Source organism: Hoplias malabaricus, chromosome 15 (assembly GCF_029633855.1).
Source record: "Hoplias malabaricus isolate fHopMal1 chromosome 15, fHopMal1.hap1, whole genome shotgun sequence".
NCBI classification, from domain to species: domain Eukaryota; kingdom Metazoa; phylum Chordata; class Actinopteri; order Characiformes; family Erythrinidae; genus Hoplias; species Hoplias malabaricus.
This window is the reverse complement of record NC_089814.1, coordinates 37,813,461-37,834,945: the sequence shown is the minus strand read 5'-3', so window position 1 is coordinate 37,834,945 and position 21,485 is coordinate 37,813,461. Positions and strand designations below refer to the sequence as shown.

Sequence of the window (21,485 nt, the reverse complement as noted above, 5' to 3'; positions counted from 1 at the left end):
TGTAAATGTGTGTTTCACTGCACGGATTGGGCTAAATGTGGAGGACAAACCCCACTGTGTGCAGCAACAAACATCATAACACCCTACAGTACGTATGGGTTTTTCACATAAACATATGCACAAGTATGTACTTCACTGAGGCTTCACTGAGGCTAAAAAAGTCATTAAGCCAGTGGTTCTCAAACTCGTTCTATCATAACCCCACCTCAGACGAAGGGGAAACGTACCACATCGCCCCCTAAATATGTGTAATAAAACACACATACAAGTTTACAGTTTTCTCATTTATTTAAGTAACATCAGCTTCTGTCTCTAAATCAGTGGCTTAACGTTATAACACCAGCTACAACATTACCATCAGTGTTCAGAATCACAGAATATTGGCTCAATATTTAAACTGTGCTTCAGTTTCTCACTTTTCAATCTGCGCAAAAATAGGCAAAGGAGGGTTCAAGGGTGTAGGAGTGAGTCTGATATTTGGGAGGGGGTGGGAGGGGACATATTTACTGAGTCAAAGCCCACCCCACACCCTGAATATTATAAGCTATAGTATAATACTGCAATTATAATGATGTAGAGCAGCATTTGATTAACATTAATGTTAGAGAGTGAGGCTGTGTCCCAAACCAAACACTACAGAGACACTGCTGAGGGTGGTGTGTGTATTCACACTGTTCAGAGCAGCAGTGTGCGGTTTGGGACACGGCCAGAGACTAACGTTAACGTGCTGCATGTTTAGAGCTCTGTCTCACGCCCTGAACACAGCTGATATTAACATTCACTAACTCTCAGATCCTCCTCTGTTTCCCTAACAGTTTATAACTGTAATGATCCGTCTGTTCTCTGTGGTGCTCTCGTCACTGACCTCAGACCAGAGCTGGTCGACACTAACTTTATAAACCAGACTCTGACGGTGAAGCGGAGGTGAAGCTGATGATTGGAGCAGATTTCTATTTGAACAGGGGCCTTAACGAAGGCTGAAAGAAGACCCTGTGTCTGACAAAACACGTTAATCTCAGTGGCACATTTTCAAAATAAAAGTTTAAGTGAAGCTACGTTTTCCTGGTCTCTATCTGATGCTCTTTCAGTTTGTTTAAGGGCTTTTAATGAATCCATTGTGTGGGTGTTTTTTATTGAGTAATCTTTGCTGCTCGACCAGGTGTTGGATCATGTCTAAAAGCCCAATTTCCTTATTTTACTTACGTTTGCACTGATTTGTATGTGGAGTATCTTACATGTCAGTGTTGAGTTTAACTCTCACACAGCGCTGTGTACATCTCTGGTGTTTTCCTTGAGCCTAGCCACTTAAAATGCCGGCCCCGAGCAGGCGGCTAAACAATGATTACTGTTGTTCATCAGCCTGACGACTTCATGCTTGCATGCAGAAAAAGAAAGTGCTGTGTAGGAAAAGGCTTTGTGGTCGTTTCTGCTCCATACTGTCAGCTAGGCAGGCACATTAAGAGCAGGGTGGGGGCTGGGGGGGGGTGGCAATGTGTTTTTCCAATTCCCCCAGCTCCAGGGACTCGTAAACATACGAGTGTGCGCACACACACACACACTAGTTGGGGTCACCAAACAAAAACAAAAAAAAACCCTCCCTGCCTTGCCTTCCCCACATGTGTTTCCCAGTTCTAAATCTGGCTGGGGACCAGAGGGGTTGTAACTCAGGCTTTAGCAGAGTGGTGCAGAATCCAGCTGTCTCTCTCTCTCTCTCTCTCTCTCTCTCTCTCTCTCTCTCTCTTTCTTTCTTTCTCACATGGTGGTCAGGCCGGATCGCGATGGCCTCTGGATAACGGACTGCGTGCACAGAGAGTCCAGGAAATTCCTCCAGGCGCTGGGCAGAGATTTGGCCGTCTGTCTGTTATTGGAAAAGCTGACGGAGAGTGAGGAGGAGGGGGGGTGGGGTGGGGGTTTGAGTGACTTCTCTCTCTAACAAACACAGAGAAAGAGTGAAAGAAGGAGAGAGCAAGGCCTCACGCAGTGATTTAGAAGAGCCTGAGTCTTGCTTTATCTTCCTGATACACCCTGACTTCCTAGGGATCCATGCCGGGGGACTACAGGGGGACAGCACAGAGCAGGATGGTAAGTTTCTGGCTCTTGGGCTTTGCTCTCTGACTCTTTGTTTGTTTGCTAGCTTGCTGGGCTTGTTGGCATTGGCAGGATGGAAGAGAAGTCCCGGCTTTGTCAGTAATACCGCTGCCTCGTTGTCTGCACAGAAGTTTTTCAGTTCCTGCTCTGCTCAGCTGTTGTTTAAGTGGCTTTTTGGCTGCATTATGGACTCATCTCTTGCTCATCTTTATCTCCGAGCCTTCTGCCGTACTGGTTTATTTTAGGTGTTGAGTTGTGATCTGAGATTAATAATCTGAAGCCAGCCAAGGGGCGGGTCTTTAAGGTGCTGTGCCAGAAGTTCTCACAGTTGCAGCACCAAAGGTTTTCAGTGGCGCACTCCCCCCATTCTCTTTTTCTGTGGCCAGATGCTGCTGTTGCTCCACTTCCGATATCGCTCCCACTCTGCATTTGGTTTCAATCACGACGGCCCTCTGGGAACCGCGTTGCTATAAATAAGTAAAACAGAGTAGCTCACTACGGAACGATCGCAGAGTTACTGTCTGGAGTTGGGTGGGGGATTCTGCCGTGCTGGAACACTATTGGACGTCCCTCACAAAGGACAGAAAGGACAGTCAAGGTGCCTTAAGACAGACAGGCGATGGCACATGCACGTGCCAAGGTGTTGATTTGTTGTTGCTATGATTCGCAGGGACAAGGTTAGTTTGTTATTGAGCTGGAAGGGCAGATAAGGACCTTGAGGAGGCACTGGCTACAGAGAGAGTGAGCTACACGGCTGATGGGGTTACACGGGTTATGCTTACTGTCTGCCTGTTGATTCGGTTGCAGCCGTCTCCACCCAGGGCCCGAACACCACAGTTAGCCGCTGATGTTTGGGACAGGCTTTGGATTCCTTTCCACAGGCATTCAATGTCAAGGTTCTGCCAGAAAACTGGTGGGTTGCAGAAGTTTCAGAGCTGGAAAAAATGAAAACCAAGCACAGGGGAAAAAAAAAAGTTTTCAAAATGCAAACACGCCATAAAGAAAGAACAAACCTAAACTATTCTCAGCTTCCTTTGCACTTTTTTTTATCACATTCTCCACTATGTAGACAGTTTTTTGCCCACTTTTTTGTCACCTGTAACAAGGCTATAAAGTCCCTTAATCTGCACAAGCTTGCACACTTATAGCCTGTCAGCGCGGCATCACGCTCTTCTTTCGAGTCGAGTTTGTTTGCCTGGCGTGTCTGAGGTTTGCTAGCAAAACACGGCTGCAGGGAAGCCTTGGTATGTAACACCACCCGACTTCAAAAGGACTGCACCCCCTCATCTGTTTAACATCAAGCCTGCTGGAGCACTGCTGTTCCCTCCGCACAGACGGAAGAGAGGTAGAACGTGCAAGGGAAACACTGAATGAGAGGAAGAGATCGGCGTGTATGATTATTTGGAACCACACGGTGATGGATGTTCTGAGGCGCTTCTAAAGATTGTAACGCTACTTTGTCGTGTTTTGCTTATGCACAGCAGGGCGGGCTTTGATGAGAATGTATCTGACACTCACAATGTGGACGCTACATTAGATTTAGTCGATACTGATAACTGCGCCACACGGACCGCTGTATATAAATACATTTGTGTACTGGAGGATAAGTTATTACACAGCTGGAGATCTTGTGTGTGCCTCAGGGGTATATTTAAGGACCTTTTTTGTTTCTCAAATATGATATATTCCCAATATTATCTTCAAATAGAAAGCATCACAGTATTTTATTTTTAACATATATTTGTATCTAGTCAATAAATTAATATTAAAGATTGATTATATTTTTTAACACAAACGTATGTTCTGGGCTTGCAATCTGTATTAGATTTTACACTTTTTTTTTGGTCTAGATGCACAACTAAATCATGTTAATATTAAATTCATTTGAGTACTGGAGAATAAGTTATTCCACAGTTGGTATTCTTGTGTGCGCCTCAGGGGTACATTCAAGGACCCTTTTCGTTTCTCAGATTTCATATATTCCCAATATTATTTTCAAACAGATATTTGTATCTAGTCACAACCATTTTTATTTTTTGCTAACATGCAGAAGATTGGTATTTTTCACACAAAAATATGTTATGGCCTTTGCAATCAGCATTAGAGTTTGCTTTTTTGACCTAGATGCACTAGTAAATAATGTAAATATAATCACCATATAATATCCTGCACAAATACAAAGCCCTTGACAAAACACCAATATCCACTGGGAGTCTAACCATTCTTTGCCCTTATATTTCCCCATATACCAAAGGTTTGTGCATGTATTAGTATATTTTTCACCCCGGGAATGACTTGCTTGTTTGTACATGCAGAAATCTGGATGACCCCTTACTCGCTTGTACAGTCCTCTCTTGAGGATGGGGAGCACTAGGCCAGTCTCTTTTCCTCTCTCCACATCTCACAGTAAATAAGGCTCTAGCTCCTGCACCTCACCATGACATTCTCATCCAAAAGGGCTGCTTTTTATCTGCTGAAGTTATTACAGAAGTGGGAAGACATGAATGCATCGCTGTCTGATGTGGCCTGGAGAAAATAGTCTTAGCCTGGAGCAGCAGGTCAAAGTTCAGGAAGACCTCCATTGCTTCTTTACTTCAGATAAATGCACTTTTAACAGAACAGCTTGCTTTACTGCAATGTAACTTAGAAAAAATACGATTAAGTCAAAAACAGTACGTTAAATATGTCTGACAAGGCACACACTGTTTGCTGTCTGCTATGTGCTATAACCCCAGCAGTCCTCAGCCTTGTTTGGACACCTGCTCATCCGACGCCACTTCTTCAGTGAAGGATGTCAATAGGGAGTTTGTCCCTCTTTGCTGCAGTAACTGCTTCTGCTCCTCTGGGGAGGCTTTAGATTAGATGCTGGAACAACATTTCTGTGAGGATTTGATCTCATTCAGTCAGGAGAACATTGGATCAGGTCAGGTCCTGATGTAGGATGATTAGTTCTGGACCAAAAACTCCACTCCAACTCATCCCAAAGGTACTGGATGGTGCTCCATCACTTCAGAGAACACAGGTGCACTGTTCCACAGCCCGAAGCTGGAGAGCGTTTTACACAGTTGTCGATACTTGGCACTGGGCATTGGGGAGGTTACACAAGCTGTGTGTACAAAAATGTACGACTCTCCACAGCAGACATTTCTAAATGTTGGATTGTTACGGGTGTCGACCGCAGGGGTGTCGTAGTGTAGTTAATTCTGTTTTAATTCATGAAACTGGTTATGGACAAACGTAGTGCTTATGAACACACAACAACATGACAACACTAAAATAGCCACAGACCTTATTTACATTGTGTATATTATAAAATAAACTACTGTTTGCAAACTGTCCAACCAAAGGGCTGCCAGTTTTTCAGTGGGAAAAAGTGAAGAAAAACTATTTTTTAATAATAATAATAAATAATTAATAAATAATTAATAATTGTAATATTTTTTTAATAATTAAACAATATTAGTGTCCCTAAATCACAATAATACTCTGTAGCTAACGCTAGTACTGTTAGTTTGAAGATGTGCAGTGGCCATACTGCAAAAGTAGCTAAAGGCCATGTTAAAAAAATTAAAAGAAATTAAAAAAAAAAAAAAAAAAAAAAACCTTAATCTAAAATTCAGAGGCTGTTCCCTCTGCATTTGCTGTCCACTAGTGTGTGTGTGTACGCTGGACATTGGTCTGATGGGTCAGTAAACAGTTAAACAGTTTCAGATCCTATGCGGCGGAACTGACACCAAAATGGGGAGAGCGCTAACTGCATGAAAGTAAACACCAAATGAAAGTGCTACAAAACTTAACAACTCGAGTTACAGATGAGTTTCCGTGGTAATTCAAACAGTGAATAAAACTTCAACCTCATACAAGCAACAGTCGATTTTCCCCCGCTCAAACACACCATTCCACCTCAACAGACGTGGAGCTTCTGAACGTAAACAACCAAGAGAACAGCACTTCCCCGTAATTGTACACTTTCACGGTATGTACTTTAAGGACCCCTGGTTTGCAGTGTATTAGAGGGCGGTATGCACAGTTGTTGCCACTGTATTTCAGCACATTGCAGAAGGATGTGAATATTTGAACCATTGTGGACATATATCTTATGGCGCCGAGTGCAGCGGTGGGTCACAGTAAGCTCCATGTAAAGTATAGTAGCTGTGGTTAATGAGCACAACGGCTCTGGGGAGGAAGCCGAGTGAGTGTCGGTTTGTGCTGGCTTTGATGGCCCTGAACTCTCTTCCAGAGGGAAGTGGCTGGAAGAGCTGATGTCCAGGGTGAGAGGGGTCAGCTATAATCTCGCCAGTGTGCTTCATGATTCTGCAGAAGAGCTGGCACACAGCAACCAATCATCTTCTTTACACACCCTTAGGCTGTTGGAGAGCAGTGCTTTACATTCAGACTTTAAATGACTCGTGTTTTTCTATTTTAAACGTTGTGTACAGAAATTAACAAATACATTTTAAACTGCTTGTGTGAAATATATAATTGTGTTTTCCTATGCAGATAATCCCAAACACAGTCCGCGATGCTCTGGAAATCTTTTGTACAGAGAACACCAGCAACGTAATTTCATCTGCAAATTTTCTTTTTTTTTTTTTTCCCCAGTAACAGCTTCACAGCAGCTACAAGTCCTTTCAGCCGCGTTGTGCTGAGCTGTCTTCCCACAGTGGAAGGATGGACAGAAATAGCTGTGGGTTTTTTTCAGATCTGAAGCAAGAGTGGAGCTGAATTTTCTTCAGCGATACGTGGTGTTTATATGTTGCTTGCGGTGGTAACAGACCCTGCACTGTTGGTAGGACCGTGTATTTTCATAAAAGCTTTTAAACATTTTTAGAACTCTTTATTTAAGAGCTCCCATTACTTCTTACTTACGTGAGTCGCACAGATCAAGGGCAACACTTTGTACACGCTTAAGGAGAACATGGTGTGCATTTGAGTTTTAAAATGGACTACATTCAAATGGAACATGTTTTCTGTGCAGTTTTTAAAGCGCGTGGTTCCTGAACCTCAGCTGCACACATGGGCTCCGTATGATGAGTATCAGCACGCCCGGATGTACATGTGCACATAGACTATTCATGCTGGCTGGGTGCTAAGTTAAAGTACACAGAGGTGAAGGAAAATAAGTGGCAAGAACGACTTGTATGTGACAGCATGAGCCTGGAGCTCTTCCAGTGAACTGCCAATAAACCGATGCAGCTTTGGCAGCAGGGAACCGGGCAAAGCCCTGAGCAGGTGTTTCATATGCTGTAGCTTTTTGACAATCCCCATGTATATTTTTTCCTTTTTCGAGAGTCATCACTAAAGCATCACTCTTTACCGAAAAATCTCGAGCTCTCTAGTGTCTCCCAGATGTGCCACAAGAACAAAGTGTACAGGAGACGTTTGTTATAATAGCAGGATTTAGCCTCAAATCTGGAGCTGCCGTATGTCAGGTAGCATCCTAAAATAGCTTCGAGGTGCGGAGGAGCCACAAACAGCACGACACAAAATAGTTTTTAGGTTCAAGACGCGAGTCGAGACTCCGGTACAAAGCTTCCCGGCTCTTGCTACCTGCATTATGAATTACAATGTAAAATGCACTAGATACCTGGGTAACTTCGCTTTAGTGGGTGTTGCTCTTCAGATACAACTGGATATATCTGTAGCTCAAGGTTACACAGCTTTGGCTTTCTTTTAGGCCTTTGAAGTTTAAAGCTCTCACATATTTCACATATAGGAGCATGTAAAATGGCATTTTACATATTTAATTACATTCCATGGGTAGGTTTCTCGTATCCACTCTGTAATAGACACTGTGTAATTCTTATTATAATATTCACACTAAGCTTCAGAGAAATGTGAGCACTGCGTAAAAGCCTTCTATCCTTCGTTCATTTAATTTCCAGTCAAAATGATCGTCTTGAAAAAAAAAAAACAGACAGAAAAAGTTCAACAGAAAGTTACACAGAAACCTCAGCAAAGAAATGATATGTGGCAATGACCATTCTGCACCGGGGGGAAGGAGGCTGGGGACACGAGGGGTTTGTCGTTCTGACTGTTTACTCTCACTGAAAAATTATAAATTCATCTCAAACATTTATAGTCTTTCAAGTCAGTGTTAAACATCAGATAAATCCACTCTGAGAAAAGGAGGGCAGCACAGCCCAGGTACAAAATGTTCATCTTGCAGTTACCTATTTCCACCAGAGAGGTCACCAATGCCCCAATCTCCCCAGACCTACAGAGTCCAGTTAATGACAGTCAGTGTGTAATGTTATATCGGCTCATAAACATCTCCTGAAAAAATGTCCATTCTGTCCTGGAAATTAATCAGTCGCTGAGTTGTGGACCGTACACGAGGTGCTGAGCAGAAACTAGTCAAACCATGTCCTCCACTAATTTGAAAGAACTTGTATATTTATATAATAATCCTATTTGTGGTGAAGTATATTAGTGAGGAAATTAAATTCACTCTCTACTCCTTTCTTAGTTCAGCTTATTATTGCCTTATTGTGTTTGGTTAGTTCTGTTTGTTCCCACTGTGTACTCCACCGCCGCTGCTCACGCCTCTCACTTTTGAGATTTATCTCCATTTTTAATCCCGAAATAAAAACCTAGCCCATAACTGACTTCTGTCCCTGTGCTGAGAGACGTACAACAGACGTCTGTCACACTTCGGTAGGAAACGCAATAACTTTGTCTCTGACCTGATACGTTTTAATCCTCGGGTTGACTTCCTTTCCATCGTTATTTAATAGAAGAATAGAAGTGTGGTTTTAGCTGAATGAGACACCACTCATACACACACACACACACACCACACGGATAACTGGTTTACTTACACACACACACACACACACACATACGAAGTTATAAAGGGACACTAGGTAAGATTTGGTATTTTTCTCCAGAGCTCCCCCTACAGTTGCAGTTGCAGTGTGTAATTCACCTTTAAAGCAATGTAACAACATCAGTGGATAGGGGAAATGGGTCGGGGTGTTTACCTACCTTCCTCAAAAATGTACATAGTGCAGTTTCTGCAGTGCTGATCCCAGCCTAGCGACGACTCTAATTCCCCTATTTCAGGACAGTGAAGCATCCCCATGTAATTTTAAGGGGGAAAAAAAAAACACTACCTAGTGTTGCTTTGAGGTTTTCTAACCTTTAAATATAATCGTAAATGTGCTGCTTTTTGCAGCGTGAATGTCAGTGAAAAATACAACGCTTCACACACACCCTGTAGGGGCTGGGAACTCTGTGGTACCTTCAGAGACATCACATCACATGACGATTTTAAATTTATCACTAGCTGTCAGTTACAGTCCATTTAAGGCCCTAAACGGTCAGTTTATGTTTCGGTTTGTAAACAAGAGCCTCTATACGGCTCTCTATACACCACGCTAGCAGTTGCTCCTCGGTCCCTTAGGAGTGCCTCGGCTGTATCAACATTACAGCGTTATATATAAAACTGTCATAAGCTTTTAGGATATGGTCCTTAAGGTTACGGCGTGTTATGTTCGCACCGTCTCACATTAGGTGAAATGTTATGGGGTCGTTTGGAAGGAGGAAATTGTCTGTCCAACTTCACCACACAAAAGTCTCCTTAAATGAACAAACGCCATAACGTTTCAGGGTTCTGCGTGTGAAGGGGGTTATGGGAGATTGGGAGAGTGTATAGTAACCTCTTGCTGTTCTGCATTCAGCCTTTCGCCTTTTCTCCTCGTCTTATCTTCGGTCCAGACAGCCGGGCCAGAGTGAGCACGGCTGCGGGCTACTGGACTGAATACGTCAACATGCTATCACATCTGTTAGCAGCTATCAGTGTCCAGCAAGAACAAATCACCACCGGTAACGTCTTACAGCACAGTGTCCAGCGCAGGACTCTGAATTATATAAGGCCTGTCAGTCGCTGGGGACGTGGACTTTAGCCAAGACCTGTTTTCAAAAAGCAGCAGTGGAGAATGTGTGTGATATTAAATATTTAAGATGATTTTCACACGGCCGCGAATTGTGACAAAGTTATATAATTCCATCAAACACGGTTATAATAATCTTTCACAAATCAGCTTCAGAATCAGTTCACTAACCACAGAACCTGCCTCTGCTGCACTCTCCTGCTCCTTCAAAGGCTGCTGGGGAGAATAATTTGACTGCTGTGCTGTCAAATTATTCTTGAGCACCTTAATTTTCTCTGCTCATACTGTTTCCTGTCGAGTGGCGTAATTAGCGTGTTTGGTGGTGTGATGTCTTTCAGTATTGCTTTTCCTCAAATTATTCTGGCTTCCCTTTCACTTCAATGAAAGAGAAAATCCATTGTCCACGTTTCTCGAGAGGCAAGGCACTGGCTATGGACCTTCCCTCCTTTAGTCGTTTTTGAAGAACAGAGATGGAGCTTCAGGACGAAACTATAATCACAGTCAGTGGGGTCTCGCAGCCAAATGGACGTTTTAAAAAGAGGCTGAAATACATAGACCTTCTATATCTATAGTTTAGAGGAGGGCTATGGGTTCAGAAGGTTCCAGGTGCCAACAGTAGTACAGCACGGTACGCCAGTCCCCACAAACCCTTCATATACTTTGTGTTTACATTATTAGATTTACATTCAAACAGAGCAAACCTATAAAGTAAAACAATGCACAAAACAAGCACTTCATGAAATTCAAAGCACGCTTTCAACAACAAACGTGGACTGTTTAATTATCTTCTTCTTTCAGTGTGTTATGGGTCATAAATATTTAATATACGTAACCCATCCTAAGGGTTAGAGCCTAGCATTCATTGCAGTGGAAGGCACTCTGCCAAACACAAAGCTATCAGTGCGTATTATAAATAACACCCAGAGTAAAACCCGTTGTTGTTTTATGTTAACAAAACCTTAAAAAAACAGAACATTGGCAAGAGTTGTGTAGCGTGTTGCACCCAAACTTTAGACAGAGCGAATACACAAAGAGCTACGTCCATGAGCTGCATCCAAATGTTTAGGTACAGTTTTGTAAAATGGTTACTGCACTTTACTCTTAGCTTCGGGACCAAAACACAGCCCTAAACTGATACTAATCCCCCCACCCCCCACACACACTTTTGGACGGAGCATATTCCCTGCTGCTGCACGTTGTGAAGTTGGGCGATCGATAGCCCTTGATCTTTGACCGCTCAATCTGTCACGGCGACTTTGCTTGGCCTCCGGTTGGCCGGCGGTTCCTGTACAGTCTGGACAATTGAAGTGCTAGATCCTGACAAGGGCAGAACAGAGAGGGACGCGCCACTTCACACACGAGTAGCTTGCCATCTCTCCTGGTCCCACAGGAACCCGTGACGTGGAGGTTTAACTTCCTACGACCTGTCTCTCGCCGACCGATGTGCTCTGGCAGCCCTCTTTTTCCAACCTCCCGCACCCCCGTCTCCTGACCACGTGGACGGCCCGGAGGCGGCGGGCTTTCACCCAGGAACAGCTTAATTACAGCCGCCTTCGCGCAAACTCTTCATTTTGTTCCCCTCCTTCCTCCAGTCCCTCCCTGTGCTTTTCCGTCCCCTTTTAATTCGGGGAGATGTTTTTGTTTTATTGCAGCTGTAGGGGAGCTGGGCTATTGTTTTTTTCCCCCGCTCGCCAGGGATGCTTTGTGGCGACGTAATGGAGCTTCCAGATGATTAACACATACTTAGGCGGCCGCTTATTGCTGTGACTGAGGAAGCCGGAGAACATTAAGGCTGCAGAATTGTAACCATGGCCTCTGCATTGCAGGGCTGTTTGAATACTTCAGCACAAAGGAACTGCACAGAAGGACTTGGCGCTGCTCAGAGATATCTCTCTGGTGACATTTATTGTCTTTCTTTCTTTATTTATTTAATTTTTAAAATAAGTCCTCACCAATTACTTCCTTTCAGAGAATTGGGAGGGATGGGAATTACACCCAGCATAATAAGGTTAACACAACATGTAATTAAATGCTAAAAGATATGCTTCCATTAAAGGCAAATTATACAGAACTATGTGAGTCATATCTTGGAGGCAGCGGTGATTCATCCACTAAGTAGCCTACGCCAGCACGCTGCGTGTTTCCAGCGCCGGACGAGGCACCAAGACACAGTGACTTGTGGTGAATAGGTAGATAGATTTATATTTAGGTTTGTTTTTATTAAAAAAACCAATAATCCTCTAGAGCCCATGTCTTACAGTGATTATCACGGTGAGGTGGTGTCGTTAGAGGTTTTGTTGCTTCAGAGAAATCACTGTAACGCGTGGGCTCAAGTGGATTTCTGCTTTATAGAATAAAATACAGAATACAATAATCCCAATAAAGATTTTGTCCACGCAGCGTGGGTCATTAACAGTAGGCTATGGCTGCCAAGCAATGTAATGATCAAAGATTCTTCCACAAACAATGTAACTCTGTTTACATAATATCATTTTACAGTGCTTTGGAAGATTTTGGGATTTGTTTCATAAACATGCATCAATTCTTCACAGGTTACACCAGTTCATTTCGAATTGCAGTACAATTTGGCAACATTCTAAATAAAATATTTTGTATTGATTGAGAGTGGAGCGGTGGAGCAGCAGGTAGTGTCTCTGTCACATCTCCAGGGTCCTGGAGGTTGTGGGTTCGAATCCCGCTCCAGGTGACTGTCTGAGGAGTGTGGTGTGTTCTCCCTGTGTCTGCATGGGTTTCCTCCGGGTGACTGTCTGTGAGGAGTGTGGTGTGTTCTCCCTGTGTCTGCGTGGGTGAAGATATGAAACTGATTAACTAAAATGGAAGACAGTTTTAATGGTTGATTGAAGCCACGCCCATTTCATCATGTGACGGAAAAATACAAAGGCCAGTGTTCCTAGGGTTTACACAAAGAGTGCTTTTTCAGGTGAAGTTTATTACAGTCATGAACTAGATGCATTTTTTATTCTCCTCAGTATCCAGTTCTTTAGCTTTTGGCCTAATACCAATGTGTCATCAGATTAGTTTAATCTTGAAAATCACCTAACATCAAGATTTTAATTAGAATTCTGAAGCCACTGAAAACCCAGGTTCCTCCGTCTCCAAACCTCCAAAAGAGAGGTGACTAATCACTCACACGACTGCTCAAATGAAGGCTAAAAGGAAACAAGCAGCAAAATTCAGACCATGTTGAATATCACAGAAGACAATGTCACTTTTGGGAGTGCAATCAATTTAGCACTCGCCGTGCCGTGCGCCGCTGGAAACCTCTCAGCAGAAAACAGAGAAAAATAACTGCTTATTAAACCTGTACATAGTTTCTTGGTTGTCAGTGCACTAGCCCTGCATGGCTGAGCCTGGATGCTACAACAAGCAGCGAGCCCACAGCGGCGGCCTCGTGTACGTTCGCCTCATTAGATTCCAACCCAGGCTTTTCGTCTTTGTTGGGCTTTTGTTTTTGAGGTGGCAAATTCTCACACAAAAGTACGATAAGCCAAAGAGAGATGACCAAAGAAAAAAAGAAAACCAGGGTTTTAGCGGGTGTAGCTTTATTTTGTAGAGTAGAAGTTACTCAGCTGTGAAGAGCACTCATCCCCCCGCAGTTAAAAGTGGAACGCCGGCGTTTGCCTTTCTCCCCCACAGAGAACCATTAGCAAATGAATTATGTTGTTTTTCCTGAATGAGTCCCATTAGTCATTCTACAAACCCTCATTTATGCTAAATCTCTGCTCTGCAGCGTAAGACTTAGTTGTGTGGCGTGGACCGCCGTATGGAAGCGGCTTCTTGCAAATCACCATCTTTTAGATGACTAAGCAAACAGCTTTAGGAGAGACATTAATTCTTAATCCTTTGCTTCCGAGGCAAGCACACGTTTGGTGCAATTAGCGCCGTAGGGAAGACCGCGTGGCCGTCAATCAATGCTCAAGCAGCACTATCAGTCACGCACAGGTCCAGATCATATAGAAAGTGGTGAGTCAAAAGTGCTCAGTGTAATCATTAATTCAAGCTGTCACACCTTTTCCACACAAGACGCCGCAAAGGAGGGGATGGATATGTCGCATATGTATGTGCTTCAGTGTGTGTTTAACGCTTGCCCTACGTTCACAAGTGGCTCCTGGCGTCTGTGTGTTTGTCTCTCGTGGCGTGTTCACTGCGATTGGTCGGAGGAACTGTCAGATTTGGTCATTTCAGTTCGTCACATCTCTGTTTTATAAATAATCTCAGTAAAATTTGTCAGTTTCGTCGCTCTTTGTTTTGAAGTTAAATTACAGAAATGTATTCTACAAAACACTGGTTCTCAAAGGAAATTTCTGGTTGTCCGTAACTCACTGGTTTCCAGTTTGATCCGGGGTTTAAAAGTGGAATTGCCGTTCCTTCGCAATGCTGTTTAAATGTATATGGAGCTACAGAATTGAGAGACAAGGCACGGCTCTAGAACGAGCCTCAAACACAACATAGCATTACATACCTTTTCATCAAAAGCAAATGATAATACATTATCCCTTCTTCCACTTACAGATACAAATGAGGTGCTGATGGAACATCCACGCTTCCCACAGCTTTGAAAACAAACCTCTGCAGCCTGTACTCTCAGCACAGAATATTTTATATGATGCCAGAAATGTTCTGTGTATCTGTGGAACCCTTATTAGACCCTTTACAATGTACTTTAAAAGATACATATGCAGCATTATGTTGTTTTTTATCATAGAGCAGAACCATTAAATCTTAATAAGAAAAAAAAATAATGTCCAATGTTCATATGGGGGATGGCACAGTGGAGCAGCAGGTAGTGTCTCTGTCACTGCTCCAGGGTCCTGGAGGTTGTGGGTTCGAGTCCCGCTCCGGGTGACTGACTGTGAGGAGTGTGGTGTGTTCTCTCTGTGTCTGTGTGGGTTTCCTCCGGGTGACTGTCTGTGAGGAGTGTGGTGTGTTCTCCCTGTGTCTGTGTGGGTTTCCTCCGGGTGACTGTCTGTGAGGAGTGTGGTGTGTTCTCCCTGTGTCTGCGTGGGTTTCCTCCGGGTGACTGTCTGTGAGGAGTGTGGTGTGTTCTCTCTGTGTCTGCATGGGTTTCCTCCGGGTGACTGTCTGTGAGGAGTGTGGTGTGTTCTCCCTGTGTCTGCGTGGGTTTCCTCCGGGTGACTGTCTGTGAGGAGTGTGTGTGAGTATGCGTGAACGTGTGTGTCGCCCCCTTGTGCCAAATGATTCCGGAAGGCTTCTGTAGCCATGAATTGGATAAGTCCTTACAGACTATGAATGAATTAATGTTCATACGGGTCTTTTTTGCTTGTTGTCTCTGTAAACAACCCTTGATGGACCCTGTTTACAGTGTCTTTCTTGTTAGCCTACATTTAAAGGATTTTAAGATTATTATTATTATTATTATTTTTGCTCCTGGGGCTCCCACTAGTGTAGTTCATTTTTACAGCACTGTACTGAAATCAGTGGGAAGGGAGAGGGTGTCTTCCTGCCAAACCTTACATGGTGTAGTTTCCGCAGTGCTGAACCTAGAGCATCAACAACAGAGGCTCTGTTCTCTCTGTTACAGTTCAACTGGAGCATCACAAAGATGTTGAAGCTATAGTTTTAAGGTATAAATATTACATAGTGTTCCTAATTTCTAACACTGAGTAGAACCCCTTTTTGCTTAGAATATTGCCATAAGCCACGGCATAAATCCAAAGGGCAAAAGGAGCTCTTCGCACCAAGGAAGACGCTTTAATGACACATGAAACCCTGCCATTATATATAACGGATGGCCATTATGCAGTGCATTTTGGGAAGTGAACATGTACAGTAGAACCGCAGACAAAGAGAGATGAAACTACAGCCTTCTCCAGCTGTTCCCATTCCCCCATGACACTTCAGTGCAGCTCAGCGGGGAACAGGGTGCACTCGCAATACCGTGCCATTCATTCGCAATCGGGTCTGATGTGCCCTAATGTGACAGATCGTGTGCTTAAAATGCAGTGATCATGCAGCCTGAAGTATGATAATGACCAAGCAGAGGATGTAAAACGCAATGATACGGAGAACGGAAATAATCATTGAATTTTTCATTGTGCTCTCTTTTGCCGTGGAGCTTTCACGGAGCTGTCTGGTGTCATTTGTTTCAGTTAGCACTGAACGCGCGGTTGTCAAATGCGATTGGCTCTGCCGCCGCGGCCCTGGCCTCCAAGAGCCATCGACAGTAAATTGTATTTTGGCTCAGAGTTATTAGGTTATTATTATGGCACTTGAAATCTACAGTGCCTTCCACCATTTTCAACCAGACGATTAGAATCAACACTAATAGCCGCTGTCCCGGCAGCAGCAGCAGGGCAGGGTGAGGAGTAAGACAGGAGCATCGCCAGGGGCTGACGGGACTGGACCATCGATAGGAATTCTGGGCAGAACTGGCACTAAACCGGGCATTGAGGAAACCCCTGTTTTACCCAAATATTCAAAACAGCCGAGGTCACTTCCGAACCCAGACGCTGTCTAAAATGGACCTGGGATGAGGTCGATGAGTTTGTAGCTGCCCAGGGACAGGGCAGATGTAAAGTAGCTTATTGGCTAACTGTGGTGCAGAGCATGTTTTCTCTTCAGAGAAGATGAATGTGATTGGTTCATGGTCCTTAAAGAAAATACCTGATAACTGTTTACTTTTGAATAAAGGGTTTATTTTAACTATCTGCTAAACCATCTGTTTACAGGTAAAGTCCCGCCTTTTAGCCAAATGAGCCAATCGGTTAGCTCATTAAAGATAAAGCCCCGCCCTCCAGCAAAAAAGCTTATTGGTTCCCCGTGAGCGGAGGAGGGTAGATGTCGAGATATGAGGCACTGCACTTTACAATGTGTTTATATTTGTTTACACAAGTAATTTTATTCAAATACCCCGGCTCTGCAGTGTTTGAATATCGTTTCCGGGCTGCAGTAAAGAATTTAGATGAACATTAAGTTTTACTTCCACTTTAACAATAGTCCAGCACCCTATGGACGTCCTTCTAATGTGTCCTTTTGTGTTCTCCTTCGCAGATGACCCAAGAACAGTGCACTCATAGGAACAATGTCCAGAGCACAGAGAAACCGCACGTGTACAAAGTGGGCATCTACGGCTGGAGGAAACGTTGCCTTTACTTCTTTGTCCTCCTCCTCATGATCCTCATCCTGGTCAACCTCGCGCTCACCATCTGGATCCTCAAGGTCATGAACTTCACCATAGTAAGTGCTGTTTACCCCCTAAACCCACCCCCTACCTGGTGAACTTTTGAGCAGGAAACACTGATTCTTTGACTGGCTTCGGAGTACGAGGGAAATAATGGGCGCTCTCGCGCTGGGGGTCCTCCAATCACGGCTCTGTAATTGCAGGCCGCGGCCAGACAGAATGCAGCTTTCATTTGGCTCACAGTGGTCGATCCGTGCCTCGCGTTAGCGTGGAGCTGCCTCCGACTTGATTTGCTCAGCCTCACTGGCCCGCTTCCTCTCCCACCCTCTGCGCAGTTACTGAGCCTTTGAAACTCCTTCCTTCGCGCTCTGAGACTTTGATTAATTGCGAGATACTCATGTGGAGGTTATGTTTAATATTTAACGGTGGGGTTTTCAGCTGTACGAGGGGGTTCTACAACTCCCTAATGCTATTGTGTCTAAGCTTTTGTGGGAGCTTTTATTCACGGTGCTGCTTTTCAGGTGAATTCCGTATCGAGAACCTCGCTCCGCATGCCGTGCAGATTTGCTCTTATTGAAGGCATGGTCCAATAGAAAGACTGACTGCTGTGTTATATACAACATACAGTTAGCCATTGTTTAGCATGAGCGAACTAGCATGGGTGAACCTACTAACACTGTCCACCAACACCTGTAATGTGTGTGTGTTAAAGTAACGTCTACAGATGTGGGCAAACTGTGTCCTCTGGTTTGTTTACGTGCAGAAGTTTCGTATCTTTTAAGGTGGAATGGTAAGTTTTTATTCATTGTTTGAATTACCACAGAAACTCATTTATACGTTAGCGCTCTCCTGAATTTAGAGTCAGTTCCATCCACAGCAGAAGTCTATATTACTCATCTATGGAGCAGGAATAGGGCAATATCTGCATTTCGGTTCATGCTTTTCAAAGTTTGGAGGTGTTCTCACTGTCTACAAACCTCCAGAATGCAATGTTAATGTCGTGAGCCGAGAGAGGGAGAAAGAAAAACACGTTAGAGCACTTTCTGGCGCAGACAGAGTGGTGAGCCGCAAATGGTGAGGAAACATCCACAGAAATATAGGGAAAAAAAAAGTTTTTTGATTACAATTATGACTGTTTACTTTAAATAAATGTAACTCTCATGTAACTCTGATTTTTATGTGGAAAATGAATAAGCTGTTTCTCAAGTACTACCCATTTCCTCAGTATTTTATCTGCTATGAAACTGCCACTCGATCTCAGCAGTGATCATGTAAGCTCCATGGTCCAGAGTCAAGCTAAGCTTAGCCAGAATACAGAGTGGTTAGTATGGTATAGTCTGGTTAGCTGTGAGGCCCGTGAATGTTAGATCACACAGAGAATCGGTGGGACTTGAGGGTGTATTGTTCTTCTATATTACTGTAAGTTATGACGGCAACAAAAACACTAGAACTTTGTTCAACTTTGTTTTACATAACTTTCACATGAAAGACGTGTTTCGTTTACCACACACAAGAAGTCTCTTGGTCTAAAGAAGAGCTTCACTGCGGCGACCGTGAGAATGTAAACAGTAACTGAGAAAGCCGCCAGAAAGAACGGCTCAAGCTGAGGTTCTCTGGAAACAGGCCTATATTAAAGAGTTAGCTATAAACAGGCGAATAAATGAGATAAATAAGCAATACCCTCAGCGTTTTACATTTTCTGCATGTCCCTGCTTTTGTATGCAAACAGAACTCATGCAGAAGGTCTTGGATTACAAATTGGCTGCGAGGGCAGAGTTGGACGCAAGCTGGCGTCTGAATTACCATGACCCTTCCTCACGAGGACACATCAGATGGCACATGGTGACCAAAACTGCCTGTGGCTATCAATTCCACCAGAGAATTTTATTCATGGTTAAGTGCTATGTGCAGACTGTCAGTTCTATTTCAGTGCCAGACGGAAAAAAAAAAAAATCCATACCTAATATGCAGAAGCAATGCCTTGCAATGTTGTCAGAAATGACAATGTCTTTCGTAATGCTACGGCAAGTATGCACGTCTTTCTTTCCTTGCCTTTCTGTCAAACAGAGGTCCCTGTTTCCATATGATAATCCACCGAGTTCCTCTGGAAGGAGGGCCACATAACGGGCAGCAGGTGCACAGGGGAGCCATGGAGATCAGGTCTGCAGAATGCACAGATGCAGATGAGCAGCTGGAGAGTTTTTTATTTTTTTTCCTCAGATTTATGTCACCTAAAAATGCCCGCTAGCACCTCTGGAGAAGGGATGAAATATTTAACGTCCTCAGATGCCAGAGGACTATGAAATTCTTGTAGTGGAGCTGGAAGAGGCATCATGGGATATGTGCCGGAGCAGAAGGCTGAATATATCTCTTTCCTTCAGTCCCTCTCACCATGATGTAATATTCACACTCTGTTTTGGAACCAGGATAACAGGATTCTCTGACGGTTCTCAGTTGCTCTACATGGCTATTTGGCAGTGTGCGTTCCTTATTCATGTCTAATTGGGCATGTTTAATGACCTAAAGAGGATATTTTGACAAGCCTGTACTCAACGGTCAGTTACATCAGGGCTAGAGCACCCACTAGACTGACTTGGCTCTGTCTAATATGATGGAATGCTCCATATACACCAGGGTTTCTCAGTCCTGTTCCTGTTGGGTCTCTACTCTGCACAATTTAGAGATTCCTCTGCTCCAAACACACCTGATGCAACTAATGAGACAATTAATGGCTTGCAGGGCAGTGGACCACCAGGACCAGCATTGAGAACCTACGCACTACTCACTATTGGGCACTCCTACTCGCATCTGCACAGTTTTCATGTAATTAGGTCGACTTACAGTTCTACAGTCACGGATATCGGTGCAGAGATTGTAAACTGACCTTATCCCTCTCCATCAAAGCTCAAGATTCCTTGCTGACCACCACTGAGAGTGTATTATTGGTGGTAGATCACTCAGTTTCCAACATGACTTTAAATGCAATATTCATAATTTTAACCACAAAAAAAAATCACTTTAAAATATTCAGAGGCCGTTTCCTCACCATTTGCTAGTTCTCCGGTGTGTTTGCAAGTTGGAAAAACCTCCTGTGTTTTTACATATCCCTGGTTTGGCAAATGGGGAAAAAAATGAATGTTCTTGACCCAAATGGGCTCAGCTGTTTTCTCTGTGTGTCACTGGCTGAGCCACAAAAATGGCATCTGGAGACATGTGGACGACCAAGAGACCTCCAACATTGAAACGCATGAAAAATGTCGAGTACGCTGCTCTATTTACGCTCGTTAGGTGGGTAATATTGACTTATTTTTGCTGTTTCAGATTACTTAAGGTGGAACTGACTCTAAATTCAGGAGAGGGCCAACTTCATGAAAATAAACATAGAATAAAAGCGCTACAAACTTGTATCCGAGTATCTGTGGCAATTCAAACTCAAACCACCTTAAAACATGCAGAGCTTCTGAATTTAAACAAACAGTTGTTCCATAGAATCGTCTACTCTCCTTTAAGCTAGGCTGTTATGATTGCAGAAAAAAATGATATTAATGCTAAGCTAACAATGACAGAAAAATATTTGTTGAACATCAAAGTTAAAACTTTTTAGATTTAAGTTTTTTTTTTTAAGTTTTAGATTTTGAACGTTCTGATAAAAGGGGAAATGAGTCTATAGAGAAGGTGAGTGTACCTGACCAAGTGAATTTATATGTTGAGACAGCTACATCTCCTCTACATTCGCTCTGAGGCAGTGCTTTCCAAGATAAACAATTAGCCTAGCGTCATGTTAGAGAAAGGTTGCAGCAAAATTCCCTGGATCTGGCAGCTCTATTTATACGAATAAGAGAACCGTTAGCTCATGCTGCCCGTTCTCGTTCAAGAACCACCTCCTTGATACCCTCACAAGCCATTATGGAAATGAACGTCACAAGTAACTAGGCGGTCGTAGAGAAATCGCACTAGCAGCTTGTCACAAAGGCTTTATATAAGCCATGGGGTCAAGTGTGAACTCAAGTCAGCAGCTCACACTAACACAAACACACACATGCACACACTTCAGGCCTAGCGCAAGCCTCACACCAGAATTAATTGAACTCACAGGGAGGTGACAATAAGTGTCAGTTCAAAGGCTGGTGTGGGGAGCCTCTAAATGATAGTGCCGGGGAGGTTTTTCCACAGCGACCCCAAAGGCACTCTCTTCAAGAGGGTTTAGAAAGCTGAGCATTCTCAGACCTTGACGTTGAGTGGACGGCTATGGGAATTAGCACCGTGCTGAAGTGCCTCAGCGCTCTGTGGTCAGCGGGGCTAAACGGCACTGTCAATTTGCAGATGTCGCAGTGAAAGTT

The 21,485-nt window shown here is 43.7% G+C and overlaps 1 protein-coding gene and 1 long non-coding RNA gene across 2 annotated transcripts in view; one reads left to right on the top strand and one right to left on the bottom strand.

The window, feature by feature from the left end:
• The window catches only part of sgcd (sarcoglycan, delta (dystrophin-associated glycoprotein)), a 185,977-nt gene that overhangs the window by 53,453 nt on the left and 111,039 nt on the right, over window positions 1–21,485 (top strand). The window contains exon 2 of the mRNA XM_066646459.1: window positions 17,016–17,201. Coding sequence (XP_066502556.1) covers window positions 17,016–17,201 — 186 coding nt within the window. The remainder of the gene's footprint in view (window positions 1–17,015; window positions 17,202–21,485) is intronic.
• The window catches only part of LOC136668763 (uncharacterized), a 242,456-nt gene continuing 223,689 nt past the window's right edge, over window positions 2,719–21,485 (bottom strand). The window contains exon 7 of the long non-coding RNA XR_010795525.1: window positions 2,719–3,023. This is a non-coding gene — a long non-coding RNA (uncharacterized lncRNA). The remainder of the gene's footprint in view (window positions 3,024–21,485) is intronic.